Genomic DNA, 22,123 nt, shown 5'->3' on the forward strand with positions numbered 1-22,123 from the left:
TGCCATTTCCTGTAGTAATAGAGTGGAACCTTAAATTACGAGCATAATTTGTTCCGGAAGTGGCTTGTGTTTTAAAACACTCGTAGACCAAATCGGATTTTCCCATTAGAAATGATAGAAAATCAAATTATTCGTTCCACAGCCCAAGAAAGAAATGCATAAAAATAATTAACACAAAATATAAAGTAAAAATAAAACAAATGAACCTGTACCTTACCTTCAAAAAAAAAAAATAAAAATAAATTCCTACAGATAAGTGTTACATTTAGTATGCCTGGGCACACAAACGGAATGTGTGAAGCTAAAGTAAGGAGCCCCTCCCCTTCTCTGTCTTACACACCCATCCTCCACTCTTTTCACACGAGCACACATAACGGAAACTGTTTTATCAAAAAAATAAACAAGAAATCTCCCTAATGACACTCGATTGAGCGACACAGATGCACAGATGTTAATTATACCAGTAAGAGCACGCGCACCAAGACCCAGCAGGGGAGACAATTAACCACAATTTTGCAGCGCAAGAGAGAGAAAAAGCATTGGTTCAGTTGTGGTCATGTGATGCTTGGCATAAAAACAAGATGGGCATGCATGATACATGATGCTCGGTACTCATGAACCAAGACTTGTTCGTTTTCCAAGTCAAAATTTATTAAAAATCTTTGCTCGTCTTGCAGGTTACTCGCAATCCGAGATTTCATTGTACTACTATTATATTTATATATATATATATATATATATATATATATATATATATACAATGACACAATATTACTTAAGCACATAACCATCACATGTCTATGGGTTGCTATATGATGATAATAAGTATAGTATAAAGGATTCCACACGTCACTCGGTTGTCAATTGGCTCTACACAAACATAACCCTGCACATTCAAGTTATTTGCTTTTATCAATAGAAAAGATATACACCGTCTTTAGTTTGCATATTTTTTAATCAATAGCAAGCATATTTTATAGAAAAATAGAACAGAGAAATGCAAATATTTAAGAAGGTACACTCAACATTTTCTTTTTGTATCTCTTGTACGTCATATGATACATTGTTGCAACCAGATTACATAATTCTGTACATTTAAAAAGTACTATGCAGAAAATTCAGAAATCTCTGTGTGCTTTTAATAGCAGGACATTATAACAAGACAACATTATTCTAAAATTTCAAAATAATCTTAATGCGAATGCCCAAAACATCCACATCCAACATGCATTCTTTTAGATTAAATTCACTCACTCCTCTACGACTGAAGCCTTGATTTTCTCTTCAGTGTGAACTGTAAAAGAAATAGCAGGGATAACTTTATTCCAGGTGTCCAGAAAATCTGCATTGGTTCTGATCCTAAACACAGTTTATAATGAGTTTTATTTTAATGATTATTAATGATAATAAAGTGACAAGTGACAGTGCTTCAGGAAAAGATGTGTTAGAACATTAAACATTAATGTCATTCATTCAGTTATCTTCAGCAACTTCACACAGTAGATCGGAATCTTTTTCTTTTTGTTATTTCAACACACTTTAAATACTTTTAGGTGTCTCAAGCCATTTTCAGGCATGGGATTCATCATTCATACTTTCTTCTTCAGTTTGTTAAAGTAATGGTTTATTGTCATTCAGACACGGATAACTTTTATGTGAATGTTTTTTGTGCACTCTCTTGACCGTGATATTTGTCATTCTTGTGAGATTCTATGACCTTAATGTACTGAATGACCAGGTTACAACAGCTATAGAGTTTTTCCTCCCAGATGGAACAGGTATATTCCAGGTCTCAGATTTATACTGTTAAGTCAGCTATGTTGAGGTCGTATAAACTTGTTCCAGAAGAATATATCGGCAGAGGTTTCGGAAACATACCAAATCCGCCAGCCAAACTTTTCTTGAATTCACTCATGAAAAATGTGCTTTATTTGATAAGTGGTGTTACCTTTGATCAGTTAAAATAACTGATCTAATTAGAAGACTTTAAAGACTGCATTTTGGACAAAATGTTTCTATTAATACTAATGTGGACTAATGTACTAATTTCACTGCTACCTGTCCTGATTAACGCGTAAGACCCGACAGAACTCACAGAACACTAAGAGTGTGGCTTTAGTACATGTACCACTGTCAGTTGATGGTGCTTTTGACCCTTTTATTCTGGATAGAGTTGTTTTCACTTTTTGATACAGATTCTTAGCCTCAGCCACTGCATAGTCTGAGAGACAGCGGAGTCAGTCATTTATATGGGAAGGTGTCTTGCCTTTATCCCACCAGTCTAGTTTTGGTGCAGATGCTACAGTTAAGTTAATTGAACTTGACGTGGTGAAAGCTCACCAAGCTCCAAAGCAGCACCAAAGCAATGTGTTTACTAACAACAAGATAAAACACATACGATTTACTTTTACTGTAATATATTGTCTGGCGTTATTAATGTCACGGTTCATCCTTAGCAGCCCGTTAAAGGAGTTTCACTTATTTTGGGTGATGATTTAGTTGGTGGTAAGGTTTGTCACTTGCCTTTTGTAACAGACACCACTGAAATGAACGAAAGTGATGCGTTGTCACGTGAGTTTCCCTTTGTTTTTAGCACCTGTGCTGATGCTGATGATTTTTCTGATATGTTTATGTGTAGTGACAATCCAGTGTTTAACGACAAAAATCTCCAGTTCACATGTTTTACCTGATGATAAGGCCACCGAATGTTAAGAGCAACTTGCTGCCACTCAGAAATCTGACATGTCTCTCATTGTATTGCTGCAGCTGTAGATACAAAAAAGTTCCCTAGGGAAAGTAAAAGGGTTCTTACCTCTAGCTCTGTAACATTTGACCAGCAAAATGATGGTCACCAGCAGATATGGACCGGGTGTCACTACACTACTAATCAGCATAAGCAGTGAGAATGGAGCTTCTACATCGTCTACACCTCAAGAACACAAATTCAAGAATTTGTCACAATCATGGTTGTACAAGTACAGCAATAGTGAAATGCAATTGCGACAACACTCTAGTAAGAATAAATATGTACAACAGAGTAGAATATAAGTTAAACAATGCAAATATACAGACTTTGATATAAAATAAATGTGCAAATATATAAATGTGAGCTTTGTTGTTATGGGGTAGTAAAATGACTGTGATTGCGTGACTGTGTGCTAAATTGTATAAGTTATGGTTTTGTATTTAATGCCCATATAGCCTGGTGAAAAAAGCTACTATTCAGTCTTTCAGGTTGTTCCCTAAACGACTGGAGTCTCTTGCCAAATGACAGCCACTAGCAAATCAGTCCTGGTAGTACGCTCAGCATATCGACACTTCTTAGATCCTATTTGTCCTGGGAGCTGCTATTGACAATCATTCGGACCAGCAGGGTTAAAATTCTTAGGAACAGGAATGATTGTGGATTTCATGAAGCATGTAGGAGCTGTAGAGATGGTAAGGAAAATATTAAAGATGGGGGTAAACACAGGAGCCAGCTGATCTGCACAAGCTTACAGCACTTTCCATCAGGACCAGCAGACGTCCTGCTGTTCACTCTCCTTAGAGCTTTCCTTATGTCCTGCTTTGAGACACAGAGTGGGGGGTCCTTACAGTCACTCATGAGAGCTGAAGCACCGCTATTAACAGTCCTGTCCTTGAAACTTCATCTGATGTTTCCTCGTCCTCTGTAGTCTGTGATCACTTTTAGCACTGCCCACACTACTCTGCTGTCACGATAGTCTAGCTGTGTCTCCACTTTATTTCTGACGTGGTCATATCACCCATGATAAGCTCGCTGTGTAAGCCACAGTATGATCATTCAGCACCTTGCGGACTAATCTGTCCGCCCAAGGTTTCTGATTAGTAAAGACTTTAACAGACACTATGGGTACGATATCATCAGTTACCTTTGCGATAAAGTCCATCAGTACTTCCATAAACACACTGACATCATTAGACCTGACCTGGAACATGTGCCAGTCAATGAGGGCTGACTGCAGTGTAGCTTCTGATAGGTCAGTTCAGCGTCTGACCTTTCTGATGGTCAGCACTTACTGTATTATTCTCTGTTTATATTCCAGTATGAGAAAGATGGTGGTGTTGTGGTTAGCACTGTCGCCTTGCACTTCCAGGGTCCAGGTTCAATTCCCTGCCAGGCTCGATTCCCGTCTCTGTGTGCATGGAGTTTGCCTGTTCTCCCCGTGTTTGGTGGGTTTCCTCAAGGTACTCCGGTTTCCTTCCACAGTCCAAAGATATGCAGGTTAGGCTAATTGGCGTTCCCAAATTGCCCGTAGTGTATGTGTGTGTGCCCTGCGATGGATTGGCACCCTGTCCAGGGTGTACCCTGCCTCGTGCCCTAAGTCTCCTGGGATAGGATCTAGGTCCCCGCGACCCTGAATACAGGATTAAGCGGTATAGAAGATGAGTGAGTGAGTGAGAGAAAGATGGTGGCGAAATATGATTTTCCAAAAGCCAGTAAGGATGACTTTATAACTGTACTAAAATGGGGCATATGAATGATCCAAAGAATTTTTGCCTCTATTTGGAAACTTTACATACAGTATTGATGAAAGCTCAACAACACTCTCTAGATTAGCTTTGTTAAAATCCCCAGCCACAATGAGGTCTGTGTCCAGGTGAACATGCAGAGTATTTACTGATCATTTTATGGAGTGTTGTTAAAGCTGTCATACTGTCATATGGATAGATTATAAACAGCAACATTAATGACTGATAAAAACTCCCAAAGCAGATAGAAGCACCGTTAAACAATAGACATGTGCTCGAGGTCAGGAAAACAGGATTGAGACAAGATAGAGACGTTTCTGGGGTAACCCCTATTTTTTGTTGGTCATAAAGCACACTCCTCCGCCTTTAGATTTACCAGAATCCTCTGTTCTGTCTGATGGGAAAACAGAGAAAGAATTGGATGGTAAAATGGCGTCATTGGGTACTTTGTGAGAGAGCCATGTCTCTGTTTCAGATGTGCCTCTGAAAAAGAACTCAAGCTCTGTTTTCTAAGGATGGACATTTGTAAGCAGGATGCAGGGCAGTGGTGGACTATGTACTTTTGAACGCAGTTTGTTCTAAACCCTGACTCCCTTTCCCTAGTGATGCTTGTCGCATCTTCTCTGGTCCAGGTTACGTAGGATCTCCCTCGGCCAGGTAGAGGTATCCAGGTTTGGTTAAAGAAAATATTAAAACAACAAATAAAAGGACAGTCGTATTAAAGCTGCCACAAGGACATCGGGCCAGTGCCGTGCCATCTTGGAATGTGACGTAAAATAAAATAATAATAATAATAATACGCTTTTTGATTCTGAACCTTTTATATATTGTTCGAAGAGGTCATAAGAAGATGACATTTGATTCAGCCAAAATCTGTTAATTTCTTCATCACCGGACTATGGGGGACATTATTGAAAGGAAGGTCAAATGGGGCAGAAGAAGAAACAATGTCACAAAGAAGCACTAATGGAGGAAGTGCCTGTGTTAGACATTAACCTCAAACATGACTTTCATGTGCTTTATCCATATAGGTAGAAATCTCATGATATTAGAGTTCTCTTTAAACACTTGCTTTTGCTTAGACACAGTGGTATATATATATATATATATATATATATATATATATATATATATATACACTCAACAAAAATATAAACGCAACACCTTTGTTTCTGCTCCGATTTTTCACGAGATGGACTTAAAGATCTAAAATTCATTCCAGATACACAATATTACCATTTCTCTCAAACATTGTTCACAAATCAGTCTAAATGTGTGATAGTGAGCACTTCTGCTTTGCTGAGATAATCCATCCCACCTCACAGGTGTGCCACATCAAGATGCTGATCTGACATCATGAGTAGTGCACAGGTGTACCTTATACTGCCCACAATAAAAGGCCACCCTCGCTGAGGACTGCACACCCTTGCTGATGTCAATGTTGTGGACCGAGTGGCCCATGGTGGTGGTGGGGTTATGGTATGGGCAGGCATCTGTTATGGACGAAGAACACAGGTACATTTTATTGATGGCATTTTGAATGCACAGAGATACCGTGATGAGATCCTGAAGCCCATTGTTGTGCAATACATCCATGAACATCACCTCTTGTTTCAGCAAGATAATGCACGACCCCATGTTGCAAGGATCTGTACACAGTTCTTGGAAGCTGAAAATGTCCCAGTTCTTGCATGGCCAGCATACTCACCGGACATGTCACCCGTTGAGCATGTTTGGGATGTGCTTGACCGGCGTATACGACAGCGTGTACCAGTTCCCACTAATATCCAACAACTTCGCACAGCCATTGAAGAGGAGTGGACCAACATTCCACAGGCAACAACTGACAATCTGATAAACTCTATGCGAAGAAGATGTGTTGCACTGCATGAGGCAAATGGTGGTCACACCAGATACTAACCGGTTCTGAGTCCCCAGACCCCCAATAAAGCAAAAAGCTGCACATTCGAGGGTGGCCTTTTATTGTGGGCAGTATAAGGTACACCTGTGCACTACTCATGATGTCAGATCAGCATCTTGATGTGGCACACCTGTGAGGTGGGATGGATTATCTCAGCAAAGCAGAAGTGCTCACTATCACACATTTAGACTGATTTGTGAACAATGTTTGAGAAAAATGGTAATATTGTGTATCTGGAATGAAATTTAGATCTTTAAGTCCATCTTATGAAAAATCGGAGCAGAAACAAAGGTGTTGCGTTTATATTTTTGTTGAGTGTATATATATATATATATATATATATATATATATATATATACACAGTGGTGTGAAAAACTATTTGCCCCCTTCCTGATTTCTTTTCTTTTGCATGTTTGTCACACTTAAATTGTTCTGCTCATCAAAAACTGTTAACTATTAGTCAAAGATAACATAAGTGAACACAAAATGCAGTTTTTAAATGAAGGTTTACGTTATTAAGGGAGAAAAAAAAACTCCAAATCTACATGGCCCTGTGTGAAAAAGTGATTGCCCCCCTTATAAACCAAATAACTATGGTTTATCACACCTGAGTTCAATTTCTGTAGTCACCCCCAGGCCTGATTACTGCCACACCTGTTTCAATCAAGAAATCACTTAGATAGGAGCTACCTGACACAGAGAAGTAGACCAAAAGCACCTCAAAAGCTAGACATCATGCCAAGATCCAAAGAAATTCAGGAACAAATGAGAACAAAAGTAATTGAGATCTATCAGTCTGGTAAAGGTTATAAAGCCATTTCTAAAGCTTTGGGACTCCAGTGAACCACAGTGAGAGCCATTATCCACAAATGGCAAAAACATGGAACAGTGGTGAACCTTCCCAGGAGTGGCTGGCCGACCAAAATTACCCAAAGAGCGCAGAGACAACTCATCCGAGAGGCCACAAAAGACCCCAGGACAACATCTAAAGAACTGCAGGCCTCACTTGCCTCAATTAAGGTCAGTGTTCATGACTCCACCATAAGAAAGAGACTGGGCAAAAACGGCCTGCATGGCAGATTTCCAAGGCGCAAACCACTTTTAAGCAAAAAGAACATTAAGGCTCGTCTCAATTTTGCTAAAAAACATCTCAATGATTGCCAAGACTTTTGGGAAAATACCTTGTGGACCGACGAGACAAAAGTTGAACTTTTTGGAAGGTGCGTGTCCCGTTACATCTGGTGTAAAAGTAACACAGCATTTCAGAAAAAGAACATCATACCAACAGTAAAATATGGTGGTGGTAGTATGATGGTCTGGGGTTGTTTTGCTGCTTCAGGACCTGGAAGGCTTGCTGTGATAGATGGAACCATGAATTCTACTGTCTACCAAAAAATCCTGAAGGAGAATGTCCGGCCATCTGTTCGTCAACTCAAGCTGAAGCGATCTTGGGTGCTGCAGCAGGACAATGACCCAAAACACACCAGCAAATCCACCTCTGAATGGCTGAAGAAAAACAAAATGAAGACTTTGGAGTGGCCTAGTCAAAGTCCTGAGCTGAATCCTATTGAGATGTTGTGGCATGACCTTAAAAAGGCGGTTCATGCTAGAAAACCCTCAAATAAAGCTGAATTACAACAATTCTGCAAAGATGAGTGGGCCAAAATTCCTCCAGAGCGCTGTAAAAGACACGTTGCAAGTTATCGCAAACGCTTGATTGCAGTTATTGCTGCTAAGGGTGGCCCAACCAGTTATTAGGTTCAGGGGGCAATTACTTTTTCACACAGGGCCATGTAGGTTTGGATTTTTTTTCTCCCTAAATAATAAAAACCATCATTTAAAAACTGCATTTTGTGTTTACTTGTGTTATCTTTGACTAATAGTTAAATGTGTTTGATGATCAGAAACATTTTGTGTGACAAACATGCAAAAGAATAAGAAATCAGGAAGGGGGCAAATAGTTTTTCACACCACTGTATATAATGTATATATATATATATATATATATATATATATATATATATATATATATATATATATATATATATATAGCTTGCATTCGTGGAGATGTGAGGGATGTTTCTGCTGTCCATGTCATGATGGAGGGCCCAGTGAGGCAAATGGTAAATGGTCTGTGGTATAGTTCCTGAATATTTGGTTCCTCTGATCCTAGATCGTGAGTGACCTGGCTTCACTTTAATAATGAGTGAGGTCTCCACCCTATCCAGGTGCCCCCGACCTTACTGACCACAACAGCCCTAAAAGCTCTGACTCTTTCCCTGCATGCTTGGCCCAGGAGGACAGTGATGCCAAGGTGGAAGGTGAGCCATACTCTTCTTCTAACCTCTTCTCTTTACTGTCTTGCCACATGACCCACAAAGTCAAGCACGAACAGTGAGAGGATGACTTCTTAAACTAGCCCTCTACTTCATGGTGTGCTCCACAAACCTACTACCTTCTAGTAGTTCCACAAATCAAATGGAACACAGTTACATACCTTTCACATGCTTAACCCCTTGGGGGACATCTTGGAGCCTGGAAAACCATAGAAAATATCTGAAACTGCTTCCACTGACCCAGTTTGGAGGCCAAGGACAAAAATCATCTGTCAGCAGAGTCAGAAACAAAGTGCCTCGTAAGCCTGCCCCTGCCCCACTTATTACACATTGTGGAATAAATCTTTCCAAATCCACATGTGGACATGAGTACATTTTGGTCTTGGTAGACCACACAAGCAGATCCTTAGAGACAAGTTACCTTGAAGATCATTATCCATGAGCTGGTCCTCATCTTCAGCCATGTTGGTCTGCCTTAAAACCAAGGTACTTCTTTTCTAAGCTAAAAGTATGTAATCTGTAACAATCTGATAAACTCTATGCGAAGAAGATGTGTCGCACTGCATGAGGCAAATGGTGGTCACACCAGATACTGACCGGTTCTGAGTCCCCAGACCCCCAATAAAGCAAAAAGCTGCACATTCGAGGGTGGCCTTTTATTGTGGGCAGTATAAGGTACACCTGTGCACTACTCATGATGTCAGATCAGCATCTTGATGTGGCACACCTGTGAGGTGGGATGGATTATCTCAGCAAAGCAGAAGTGCTCACTATCACACATTTAGACTGATTTGTGAACAATGTTTGAGAAAAATGGTAATATTGTGTATCTGGAATGAAATTTTGATCTTTAAGTCCATCTTATGAAAAATCGGAGCAGAAACAAAGGTGTTGCGTTTATATTTTTGTTGAGTGTATATATATATATATATATATATATATATATATATATATATATACAGTGGTGTGAAAAACTATTTGCCCCCTTCCTGATTTCTTTTCTTTTGCATGTTTGTCACACTTAAATTGTTCTGCTCATCAAAAACTGTTAACTATTAGTCAAAGATAACATAAGTGAACACAAAATGCAGTTTTTAAATGAAGGTTTACGTTATTAAGGGAGAAAAAAAAACTCCAAATCTACATGGCCCTGTGTGAAAAAGTGATTGCCCCCCTTATAAACCAAATAACTATGGTTTATCACACCTGAGTTCAATTTCTGTAGTCACCCCCAGGCCTGATTACTGCCACACCTGTTTCAATCAAGAAATCACTTAGATAGGAGCTACCTGACACAGAGAAGTAGACCAAAAGCACCTCAAAAGCTAGACATCATGCCAAGATCCAAAGAAATTCAGGAACAAATGAGAACAAAAGTAATTGAGATCTATCAGTCTGGTAAAGGTTATAAAGCCATTTCTAAAGCTTCGGGACTCCAGCGAACCACAGTGAGAGCCATTATCCACAAATGGCAAAAACATGGAACAGTGGTGAACCTTCCCAGGAGTGGCAAAAGTAAGCTAAAAGTATGTAATCTGTAACTGGTGTGGCAGATTATGTCCTCCAAGTTGTCAGGGAACACATGCAACATGCACAGGCAGAACAGCAGAGGGCATATAAGCATCCAGCACAGCCCTGGAGACTATGTCTTGCTGCTTCCTCCCAGTTTCAATTTCAAATTCCTGGCTCAATAGCAAGTGCCTTACACCACCACAGAATGGGCAGTGCCTGCGAACTACAACCTACAACAGCTGGATACGCAGAATACCGCTGAACTATTCATCTCTTTAAAAATGAATGTATTGAAATGAAAAATATTAGGAAGATTAAGAAATACTAATACTACTAATACTAATATAATAATTATTATTTAACCAGAGTTACTTTTAAATTGTATTTGATTTTTATTATTTGGGAATTATTATTATTTATTTATTATTATTTAAGTGTTATGTGTACAATAAACAAAATATAAAATGAGGGCTAATTTTCCATTTGTGTGGAATATTTTTGATTTGAGCACGTTTTGCAATTTTAACACCTGCTTCCTATATTTTCCCTTTAACACTTTTTCAGAACGGTAACGTTAGAGTAGAAAATGTTAAAATGTTTTAACCTCTTCCCATCTTGCATGGGACACTTGATCGTTGTAACAAAGCCACTCCATTTGACTACTGCTCTTACTGGGAGTGTTCTTACAGCCACTAGCCAGGATGTGTCTCTTATATTTTCTGAGAGGGTTTTAATTTGTATGTTTATTATAAACTCAACATTTTGGGCAATTCAGGGTTTTTAAAGACTACTGTTTGCCAGTGGATTTGATCATTAATTCAAGTAAAAATGGGGTGCCTTTCCACCCTCTAAAATGAGCAGACCAACTGACTTCACTGCAAGAAAAAGGCCAATGTACAAAGCACTCATGGTATCTGGCACTTTAACTATCCAAATTTGAGGTGGTCCACAGGCCAGGCGCATGTATGACAGCAACAGATTTCCCTTCCTGCCACTATGAGGATGAATTTAACATGTTAAGACGTAAGATTTAAAGGAATATTTAAATGATTTCTCACCCCTAACTGAGACCCAGCTTTTCAGTGACTCTCCTCTCTCTGGGTGTTTACAGTGGTAGAAACCTTCATCTGACTTTGAGACCTTATTAATGATCATCTCTCCTGTAGTCTGTGTCTGGAGAACTGATCCATCTTTATAGAAATATGGTCTAAAGTTTGATCTCTTTGTCTTGCGAACTAAACAGCGTAGAGTCAGAGGATGTCCTTCAGTCACAGCATGGACAGGACTCTCCCAGATCACATCACCATCTATAACAGAAAAAACAAGAACAATATAAGTAAAAAAAAAACAACCAAATAAATATTTCTTCATGACAGATCTGTAAAAAATGACATATAGTCGAGGAGACTGTATTTATTTGAAGGAACTATGAACAACAATTTCAGATTTTACTGTTAAATTCATTAGTGCGTTTGAATTTTGTGATGTAAAGTTCGATAAATTTCTTTTGATTAGAACTGTAAAAATATAGATTTGTAGTTCTACATCATCAGAATCAGATTTACTGGGCAAGTATGTGAACACACTGGGAATTTGATCCTGGCTGTTGCTGCCTCTTAAAAGATACAGACAATTAACCTGTTATGTACAGGCAATAGAGACCATGGTGTAGACTGGAATCAGGTGGTCAGAACATGGTTTGAAACAGCAGTGGGAGACACAGTCTGGACCAGGTAATTTTCTTGTCTTGTGTTTCTGGAAGAGCCATCTCACATCATGAGTGCAGCTTAAGAACTTGGGGAGTTGGTAGGGAGGTTGCTAGAGCTGTGATGGGGCAGTTGTGAGCAGGAAATGGTATGAGTTGTGAAGATGTCCTTTTCAAACCAGCAGTAAAAGATGTTGAAGTTGTCAGTCAGGTCTTTGTTGGCCTCAACAGGAAGGGTGGTCTCATGTAGTTTATAATGTATTGCAGGACTCTCCACACCCCACAGGATCATTAGCTAAAATATGTTTAGCCTCATTTCAATGTAGCTTTTCCCATTACCTCTTGTTTTCCTTGATAGCTCAGTTACACAATTAGATCAGTGTAAATAGTCAGGTTTCAGTCGGACCACAGAAGTCTTTGTTTGTCCCATTAATGAGAAGCAATTTTATTGCAAATCTATTTTTTTAGGATAAGAAGTGAAGATAGAAAATAGGAGCGCATCCACATTTGTAATGTTTCTATATTTCACAAAGAACTCATTTTCTTGCAAGGGTTTGTAAAATAACTTTTAAATTTGTGAAAACTGGTTACAACATGTCTGTGGTGGACTGCCGGATGTAAAAAAAAACAACAAAAAAAACAATAAAGAAACAAATATTAAGAAGTACTACTGAGGGCTTGACTGAGGCAACCAGCTTGTGCCTTGCTTTACCTGCTCTACCATAGAAGATTCAGCTTATAAGGGAAAATGGAATGTGCTGTTATATTGCTGTTTTCAAGTAATATTACATTTACAAAAAAAACCTTCAGAACCTTCAGATTATTACAGAGATAAACAAGTTAAGTGTCTCTTCTTGTACATTTCTCCCAGTATAGTTAAGCAGAAATCTAACTATTTTGTAATAAAATATATATTTTTCATTAGCAACAAATACTTTACAGGAAGACTCACCATGCACAGTGATGTTGACAGGATTACTGGTTTTAGATTCAGACTCACACCAGTAAACTCCAGTGTAGGATGTGTCGAGGGAGCTGATTTTACATGTAGATCCTGTAACTGATCCCCACTTTGAACAATCTGACACTCTCTCACTCTCTGTGTATCGTCTCACTGTCCATCCAGTAGAGTTACTCTGGTCCTCACAGCTCAGTGAGAGAGAGTCACCAGTAAAGTGTTGAGTTCTGTTGGGATTGATGATCAGAGAGACTGGAGGAGATTCATCTTGAACACAGAACATTATAATTTACATGTGTCTTTATCATTCCGTTTTATGGCACCTAAAACTTGCACTGAACACATTTACACCTCATTTATCACTATTATTCAACAGAGAATAACCTACCAGTGCTAATGGAAATTTCATTGCTTTACCCATTACTTGTTCGGGAGGGTGAATATAAACATTATTACATCAGACTTTATGGCAGCTAACAAATCAATGCTATGTTAACCCTATTTTATTTACATATTATATTCAACACTTCAACACACCATTATTGTTGTTTTTTTCCTCACCAGTGAGCCACAGTGGCTGTAGATAGCTGTATTGTTTCTTAAATGGTTCAGTTCTTTCTGCACAGCACATGTAAACTCCTGTGTGATGAAAAGCAGCAGGACCAAGAATGTAGGAGCTTCCAGATGCTCTGCTCCTGCTGTCTGACAGGGGCACGACATTATCACTATTATATCTGTAGGGAATCTCTCTGTACCATGTGAAATTCCAGTATGTAGAGGAGTCCTTAACGTCACAGCTGAGTGTCACTAAGACGCCTTTAGATAGCCAGTTCTGTGGAGATACCCTCAGAACTGCCTGTGGTATCCCTGGTACATGGAGAATACCAAATAACACTTAAGTCTTGTAAATTAACTTTATACACACAAAAAAATTCTTGCAATAAAAATTGATTGGTATGTGTCTTGATGTATAGAGTGCCAATAGAGTTGTGTTCTCTAAGCTATCGTCTACCAAATAGTTTTAGATAACCCTTGTGGCTAGTTTCGTTTGGTTCATGTGACCATGACATACCCATTTAAAACCATCTGTTGTCAGTTGTTACATCACTGGCATCATTAGGCTAAATCATTTGAGGTGTTAACCTAGAATATTGTAAGGTTAGCCCAAATATTTTTGCTTTGAGGTGGAGTTGTTTCATAGCTTAAGACAGACTTGAAGACTTACAGAATGGTAACTTTACTTGCACTCAGCATCATTGTGTGTGTGTTAATAAAAATTGTTGCACTAGAATCATATTGCACAACCTGAGACAACTGTAATATAAACATTTACAATGTACATTTGGTTTTGTTTTTATATTGCACAATTCACTTAATTTATAATATGTGTCATTGATGAAAAGTATCCACTTATCCATAGTGGATTTCGAGGTATGTTAAGGGTTTTGATTTGTCTTTCTTCCAGATCTCATCTTGACCTCCACAGTTCCCCTGAACTTCCATCTCTTAATTACATTTCTGAGTGAGTGAACTGCAAGCTGACAATGCTTTGTTATCTTCTTGTAGCCTTCTCCTGCATTGTGGGCATCGATAACTTTCATTTTCAGAGTCTTACACAGCTGCTTAGAGGAACCCATGGTTGTTGAGTGTCCGCAAGTGTGTGCACAAGGTTTGAAGTGTCAAAGTATTCGTAAAGCTTTGAAATTGGCACTTACTAATGACAGCTGTTGTCATGCATCAGACCTAACGAGCTGATTAATTTCTGAAACATTGTAAAAAGAATCTGACACTCTGGAACTTTTGGGGTCCCCAATCTTTTGCACAGTGCCATAAGTTTTTATTTTTGCTCAATTTAAGGCATAAAAAGTAACTATGCACTCCTGTCACCAGAAATGGGCCCACCCAAGGCCAAATACCAGACTGTTTTTATTTTATTTTATTTTTTTATCCCAGTCCACCCATGATATTAAATCAATAGCTAGGCATTAGGATTGTGTTCTTTCTTCTTTTTTTTTTATCATCACTGGGTTTATTTTTCCTAAATAAGTGAGATCAACTGTATCCTGTACTCTTGATGTCACATATGAGAGTGAGTCTCTCCTTGAAAACTGCATTACTCACTACAGATGACAAATACTCTTTTTTAACATGACACAAATTGATGCGGCCTGTTACATCAAATTAGGTAGGCTATTTGGTTGCATTTCGGTTTATTTTATCAATTCATGTTTTGGGAAAACTAATTTAATAAGCTCCATTTTGAAGTGTATTACCGTACCATGCCTAGGTGCTAAAATTGCCATTGCAAATATGCTTATCAGGATGGCCTAAGAAATAAAATGTTGAATCCTATTTTAAATGAGGAATCCATGATGTAGTAAAAAAAAAAAAAGGGAACCCTAAGCTAAAAATATCTTCTTGAGCAGTGTGGTTTTATATGGAAAAAATGCATGTTTTTCTATCACATCTGGAGTAAGCAGATAGGATACTGTTCATTAAAGGGCTTTAAACCAACATTTAAGATGAAAACTTTCTCAGGTCCATGGAAGGATCTGGAAGATAATGTATACATCAACCAAATTTTTCCCAAATTTGAAAATTTTGCACAAATTTGCACAATGTGCAAATAACACTAAATTAACATGTGTGACTTCTTACCTGACACTATATGATGGGGCATATATTATTTGGAAACCGGAGTAACTGAATCTGAGTTACTGGTTTCAGTCCTCATGTTTTCTGTACCAAGTTTGCAGTACTAATCATGCTGAATCATGAAATGTATACTGTAAATGTAAAGATGCACATTCCAGATGTTGTTGCCACAGACTCACCTGATACAGTCAGTGTAACAGGATCACTGGTCACAGACGTCAGAGAGTTAGGTCTCTGTCCTCTGCAGGTGTATTTACCACTGTCATAGACTGTAACAATCCTGATACTGATCTCTTGCACTGTGCTGCCTTTAAAGACCCTGAGATCTTTCTCTGCATCGAATTTGTTATTATCTTTATACCAGCTGTACGTCCACTCATTGTCTCCTCCTCTCTGTAGGTCACATCTAAAAATAACTGTCTCTTTTGCATATACATCTTTATGGGGTTTAATTATCAGCACAGCTTTAGGACTCCCTTAAAAAAGTAAAAAAAAAAAAAAATCAAAATCACTGGGAAAAAAGCTTATTGGTATAATAATAATAATAATAATAATAATGTTATTGTTAACTCACCTTGATCACCAGTCACCGGTTGAAGTGAAATCAGCACTTAAACAGAACAGACACAAAAAACATGATGTAAACATGAAAGATGAACTCATTTGTAAAGAATACAACTTCAAGCGCTGTATTACTCATCCAGCAGGCATTGCAGGTTTGGGTTTACAGTTGACATGGCCATGGTTTGTTTACTCCTGGTTTGACTGATGTCACCTGTTTCTGTTTGTCCTTTGATTAACCCTTGTGTGGTGTTCATATTTTTGTTATCCAGCCAGTGTTTCAGAGTATGGGGCATTTTGTAGTTTTTAATTCAACACAATCAATTTTTCTGATAAAATACTCAACAGACGTTTACTTCACAACACTAGTTGAACCATGTCAGTCTAGCCAACACATCAGCCCCACTGAACACATTGTCTTTTCATACCAGCCTATACACCACATGGGGAGTTTTACTGTGTATGTGTTGCAAATGTATTTCTTGATGCATGTACAGAACATAGTGTTTCTATGTCCATCTTCTCCATCACTTCACATCACTTCTTTTTCAGGGTTGTAAAATAAGGGGATGCAGTGCACCCACGTGTCCCACACTGTCCTGATGGCAGCTAGATTGTCTGTCTGCCGTCAAGCTGGTCCGTCATCTCGTTTATCAAAGTGGATAATCCTGGGACTTATGTGGGAGTTTTTCAAGGACATTGTTGCATAAAAATTTTCTCTGCCAGTTACCTGAAAACTTCAGCAAGGATAAGAACCCCAAAGTGGGCATGTCCCTCTAGGTTTGGTCCATCTCCTTTCCCCTCGTTCCAAAAAAACATGCCTTACTCCTAAATTATTGCTATCCAGATTCATTTTCTGGATTGTATCTTGGATGAAAGACTCAAAAGAAGACTTAATGTCCTGCACATGAGGAACTGTCATCCATGTTGGCCCTGCTTGCATCCTTATCACATTGGCAGCCATGCAGGGTGGCTCATTTCTTGGGCAAGAAGATCAAAAGCATCTCTCTCTATCAAATTCAATTGCAATGTCTTCTGAACAGAAAATCTTTTGGCCATCTTGGGAAGGAACCACAAAGCTATATTTATTGCGTTCGGCCTCCAATTTAGGATATGAAAAATGCGATAGGAGCAAATACAGATTAATTCCCACAAGACAGAGAGTAAAGTGTGCGGGAATGTGAAAGAAGACAGGTATTTATTTTTTCTTATCAGGTCCGTTTTCTTCCTGTGTGCTAAACTGTTAATTTATTTTGTTGGATTAGCCTTTTTTTGCTTCATGTGTCATATTATAGTTTTGTTTAGTTTGTTTAGTCATGTTTAGTTTATGTTTGCTTTTCTTTATTAAAAGTTTAAGTCTTAACCTCTACACTTATGCCTTGCACATCTTATCGCACATCTACCTTCACATCTACACTACATGTTTACGTTTACATTCTGGACCATTGCACAAAGACACTTTAAAAACCATTGCACAAAGACACTTTTTTTCTATGCATATTTGCACACCATCTTTCTTCCAAAAATATCAAAATTTCTCAATTTCTTAAATGTTCTTGTACAGTATATTTCTATTTGTACAGCGTATTTCTATTTTTAGTTCTATTTTTTTCCTAGTTCAATTAAATTTTTCTATTAAATTTTTCTATCGTATTTATTCATATTTATTTCTTATTATAAGCTTTAATTCTCTTTTTAAGGTCACTGGCGGTCGTATAAGCATTTCACTACATTTCGTACTGTGTATGACTGTGTATGTGACATATAAAATTTGAATTAGAATTTGCCACAAAACGTGACCGTTACACTATAACAAATACTAAAAAAAGCCTATTGTACTATTCATCACAGAGTACTTCACAAAAATGTTTACCAAAGTCACTTTTTTAACTGTGGCTAACCTCTGCACCTATGCACCTCACCCTTTATCCCACAAACGTGAAAGAATGTAAAGACCGTGACGGTGGCGAGCGGACTTTGTAAGCAGTCGATTTCCTATCCATTGTGACAAAGCAGTGTGTGCAGGAGTGTGCAAATTTACAGAGGTAAAACTGATCTAATTACAACTATTAATACTTGACCCATACACTGTACGAATATATTTACAATTTTGACATAGCCCTGCTGTAATTTCGAGGACCCCCCGACTTCCCCTGATTTTTCTTGCATAATGTCCAGGCATAACATGTCTTTGCATCACATGCTACCCATATCTTTATACCATACTTAGATGGTATGTTTGGCAAATACTGCTTAAATGGGCACTGTCCCCTAAAACCGATGAGATGCTCATCAACAGTGATGTCAGGACCTGGTTTTAAATGAGTGGTAGCCGCTCCACCCACTTCTGCCAAACTTCCCAGCTTGTCTCGTTGACTTCAGGATGCTCTTTTGTGGTGGTCATCAAAGAAAATCACATGTGTCAGGATACAGAAGGTCTGCAAAGACACTGTAGCATGAAAAATTGACCAACCAGTGTTTGCATCTCATAAGCTGTATGAAGATTCGTACTGGGATCTGTAGACATCACACAAAATCAACATTGGGTAATTGCCAAATGAGAAAAGGGGAACTTCCTCTTTTCCCACATGTCAGCAAAGAGAATGGTGTATGGTATAATTTGTTCTCTATCCAATGCCATCAGCTTGTTAATAGCCCTTGAGTGACAATATAAGTAAGTTTATTTTTTATTTATTTATTTTTTAAATAATTTTTAGACTTTATATTTGTGAGTAGTGTGACATATTAAACAATAATGCTGAGCTTGTCAATGTTGAGGTTAAGTTGACCCTTTAGCGCACTTCAAGTGTTTGTATATCATTTTAGTTTCACACTTTTTTGCAATAAATCCTGTCCAAGTATAACACATGCCTGTTCCGTGTGGGAAATGATTCAGGAAAGAGTTTAGCTGGCTGTGAATCTCAATATAGGACACCAGTCACATTGGGTGCAACAGTACATCTACCTCTTTCCAGGTGTTTCCATAAACACTTCTCCCCTGCAGGTTTGTCATGTTTAAGACAATGGTAACAATAAGGTCTGTAAGGAAAAACAGTTGAAAACAGGACTTGATGGTCATTCACTTGGGATATGGCATATCGTTTTAGGGTTTTGTTCCATTTTTGGATAAAGAGACAACTTCAGCTGGGTCTTTTTCCTCATCAAATCTTCCTCCTTGGGGTATTGTCTGTGTTATTCTTAACCTCCTACATTTCCTTCTCTATAAATCTTCCTCACTGTCAACTTGGCTTCTCTCTTCCTGATCACTGTCAATGTCAAATATAATTCCACAGTTTCACATGCAGTATATCTCTTGGCAAAGCTGTCAAAACTTACAGTACCTGGAATTCATGTTTTCATCAATTATGGCAAACAGCCCCAGACCATCACACTACCACCACCATGTTTAACTGATGGTATGATGTCCTTTTTATGAAATGCTGTTAGTTTTACGCCAGAGTTAACAGGACATACACCTTAAAAAAATGTTTTATCTCGTTTGCTTAATAAATCAAATAATTTGAATCATTTATGTTTGTATAATATAAAAAAAAATTGTTTGAAGAGCTCAATAATTTAATCGTGACAAACATGCATGTACCTTATTACCCATGGGCCAACTCCAGCCCGCAGCTCTATTTAATTTCGCACACATGAACTTGGAAAAAAGAATAGCACTGAAATGGTCTATAGTACACTACTGCTTAGCGGTTTCAACAGTGGCAAGACCACACAGTGTACGGTGAGTGGGCCTGGGTAAAATGGTGTGGGCCTGGATTTGAAAAGAAAGAAAAAACTTCAATGCTCGCAGTCGCTCAAAAGAAGATGAAATTACCAATGACTTAAAGTCCATCACTTAAGAGGTTTGCTCATGTATTAGGTTATAAAGACTGCTGACATTAGTTGAGAAATAATGCTAGGCACTAAAGCTCCATATTCTAATTAAGCTATTGTGATTAGCTTTTGTGTGCCTGTTTGTGTATCAGAAATACCAGTGAATTGGAGAGACAGCAAGGTCGAGAATTTCTGCGCTGTGTTTGGTGAGTGATGTAAATGTAAATATGCATGACAAGCAAAAGCAACACAGCACTCAGTTCATCCATTTTTACCAGTTCTGGACAGAGTTGCTGCAACCCTTTCACCCATCCCAAGGAAGATCAAGACCTCTTCACATGTCCACCATGAAAGCCACACCTAAGGACTCCCCCTACTATGGTCTTTTGTAATTGATTTATCCTGGCATAGCACATAGTTATGTAGCTTGAGTTTACACACTGGAAGTGTTACAGTCACAAGCACATTGTTGGTGGAGACATGTGACATGAGGGGAATGAGGTTCATGTTAAGTGACCAATCATATGTTGAGTTATACATGTTGTCCATATTTAGTTAAAACACTGTTTAGTTATAACACTGTTATCAGTCTCACACATTACTTTCACACCCCCTCCTGCTAAACCCACACTGCTGAATAGACCAAAAAAAAAAAAAAAAAAAAAAACAACAACAAAAGACGTGTCCCTATTTTCAGGGCCTCTGCTTGTTTCTGCATAACTTTTGCTCTAGTTTTTGACTCTAATGTATACATTTAATTAATTCATTCATTCATTCATTATAATCACATCACACCAATCCTGTATTCCCTCTACTGGCTTCCGGTACAGTTCCGGATTCAGTTTAAACATCTGATATTTGTTTTTAATGCAATTAATGGTCTGGCACCTTCCCACTTGTGTGAGACAGTAAGCTTTTATTAACAAAGTAGAGCCTTACGTTCTGCTAACCAAAATCAGCTAGTGGTCCCTCGGTCAAGGTGCAAACAGTGGGGTGATCGCTCCTTTGCAGTGGCTGGTCCTAAACTCTGGAACACCATTCCACCTGAGTTACGCAACATTACGGACCTCCCTACGTTTAAAGCAAAACTAAAGACTCATTTATTTAGAACGGCTTGAATTTTTTTCTAATTTTGTTTATTTCATAATTTTATCATTTTGTTTTATTTATTATTATTCTCATTATTATTACTATTTTATTATTATTATTATTATTGTTTTTTATTATTATATTTTTCTATTTATTTTTAACTTATTTATTTATAATTATGTTTTATTTTGTTTTTGTATTTTCATTTCATTTCAGTTCATTTTGAACTCTTTGGTTCAACTTAGGTTGCTGTAAAGTGCTATATAATAATAATAATAATAATAATAATAATAATAAATGTTGATTGATTGATTCATTCATTCATTCATATCCTGCCTGGCCAAAAATGGTTCCATGATCTAATATTTTGCTTGACTGCCCTGTGAATTCACCATGGCGTTATTATAACAACCTTATGTAATATAGTAATGACATAGAAATTGTTGATTAACCCAGTAATTTGATCTGAAACACAGTGCAAGGTTTTTCCATGACAACAGAACATGTCTTCTGACAACATTGTTTATGAGAAGCTACTAAATATATCTGCATTAAATACGTGCTTTAAAAACAAACAAAAAAGTATAAAATGAAACATATTAATAATTTCATTAAAATTTGATTCGTTTTTATTCAAATGCTGACACACTTACCTACACAAATAGTAACATCAAAGACAAAAGAATGTTGAGGCATTTTGCCAATAAGTCTAAGAGACCATTTACTTACAGAGCATCACAGAGAGTGGACTGAACTCCATCATGGTCCTGTAAGGACTGACTGACTGAGAAGTGGTGTGTTTCACTGTCTCTAAACTTCCTGTGGTCTTTCAGACTGTGTGTGCATGTGTGTGAGAGAGAGGAGTTGGAGGTTAATCACATTTCTAGTGTACACAGACCTGCCAGCTTATACCCCTTCATTTGCATCTGTTTATTTCTTTTATTTAACATTTTAAGAATAACACTGGCATAATTAAACTGTACTGAGTATCCACTTTGTGACTCCCTCACAGTCCACTAATAATTTGGTAAGTTTTATTTTGAATAAATACAGAATATGAC

General features: G+C 37.9%; 1 protein-coding gene across 1 annotated transcript in view; it reads right to left on the reverse strand.

Moving 5' to 3' along the window:
- Nucleotides 1-997: 997 nt before the first annotated feature.
- Nucleotides 998-22,123, reverse strand: part of LOC128511716 (uncharacterized) — a 34,265-nt gene continuing 13,139 nt past the window's right edge. The window contains exons 6-9 of the mRNA XM_053484726.1: nucleotides 12,918-13,190; nucleotides 11,319-11,567; nucleotides 2,813-2,929; nucleotides 998-1,294 (exon numbers count right to left, since the gene is read on the reverse strand). Of these exons, the coding sequence (XP_053340701.1) occupies nucleotides 1,251-1,294; nucleotides 2,813-2,929; nucleotides 11,319-11,567; nucleotides 12,918-13,190 (683 nt within the window). The 3' untranslated portion in view covers nucleotides 998-1,250. The remainder of the gene's footprint in view (nucleotides 1,295-2,812; nucleotides 2,930-11,318; nucleotides 11,568-12,917; nucleotides 13,191-22,123) is intronic.

Source organism: Clarias gariepinus, chromosome 1 (genome assembly GCF_024256425.1).
Source record: "Clarias gariepinus isolate MV-2021 ecotype Netherlands chromosome 1, CGAR_prim_01v2, whole genome shotgun sequence".
Classification (NCBI taxonomy): domain Eukaryota; kingdom Metazoa; phylum Chordata; class Actinopteri; order Siluriformes; family Clariidae; genus Clarias; species Clarias gariepinus.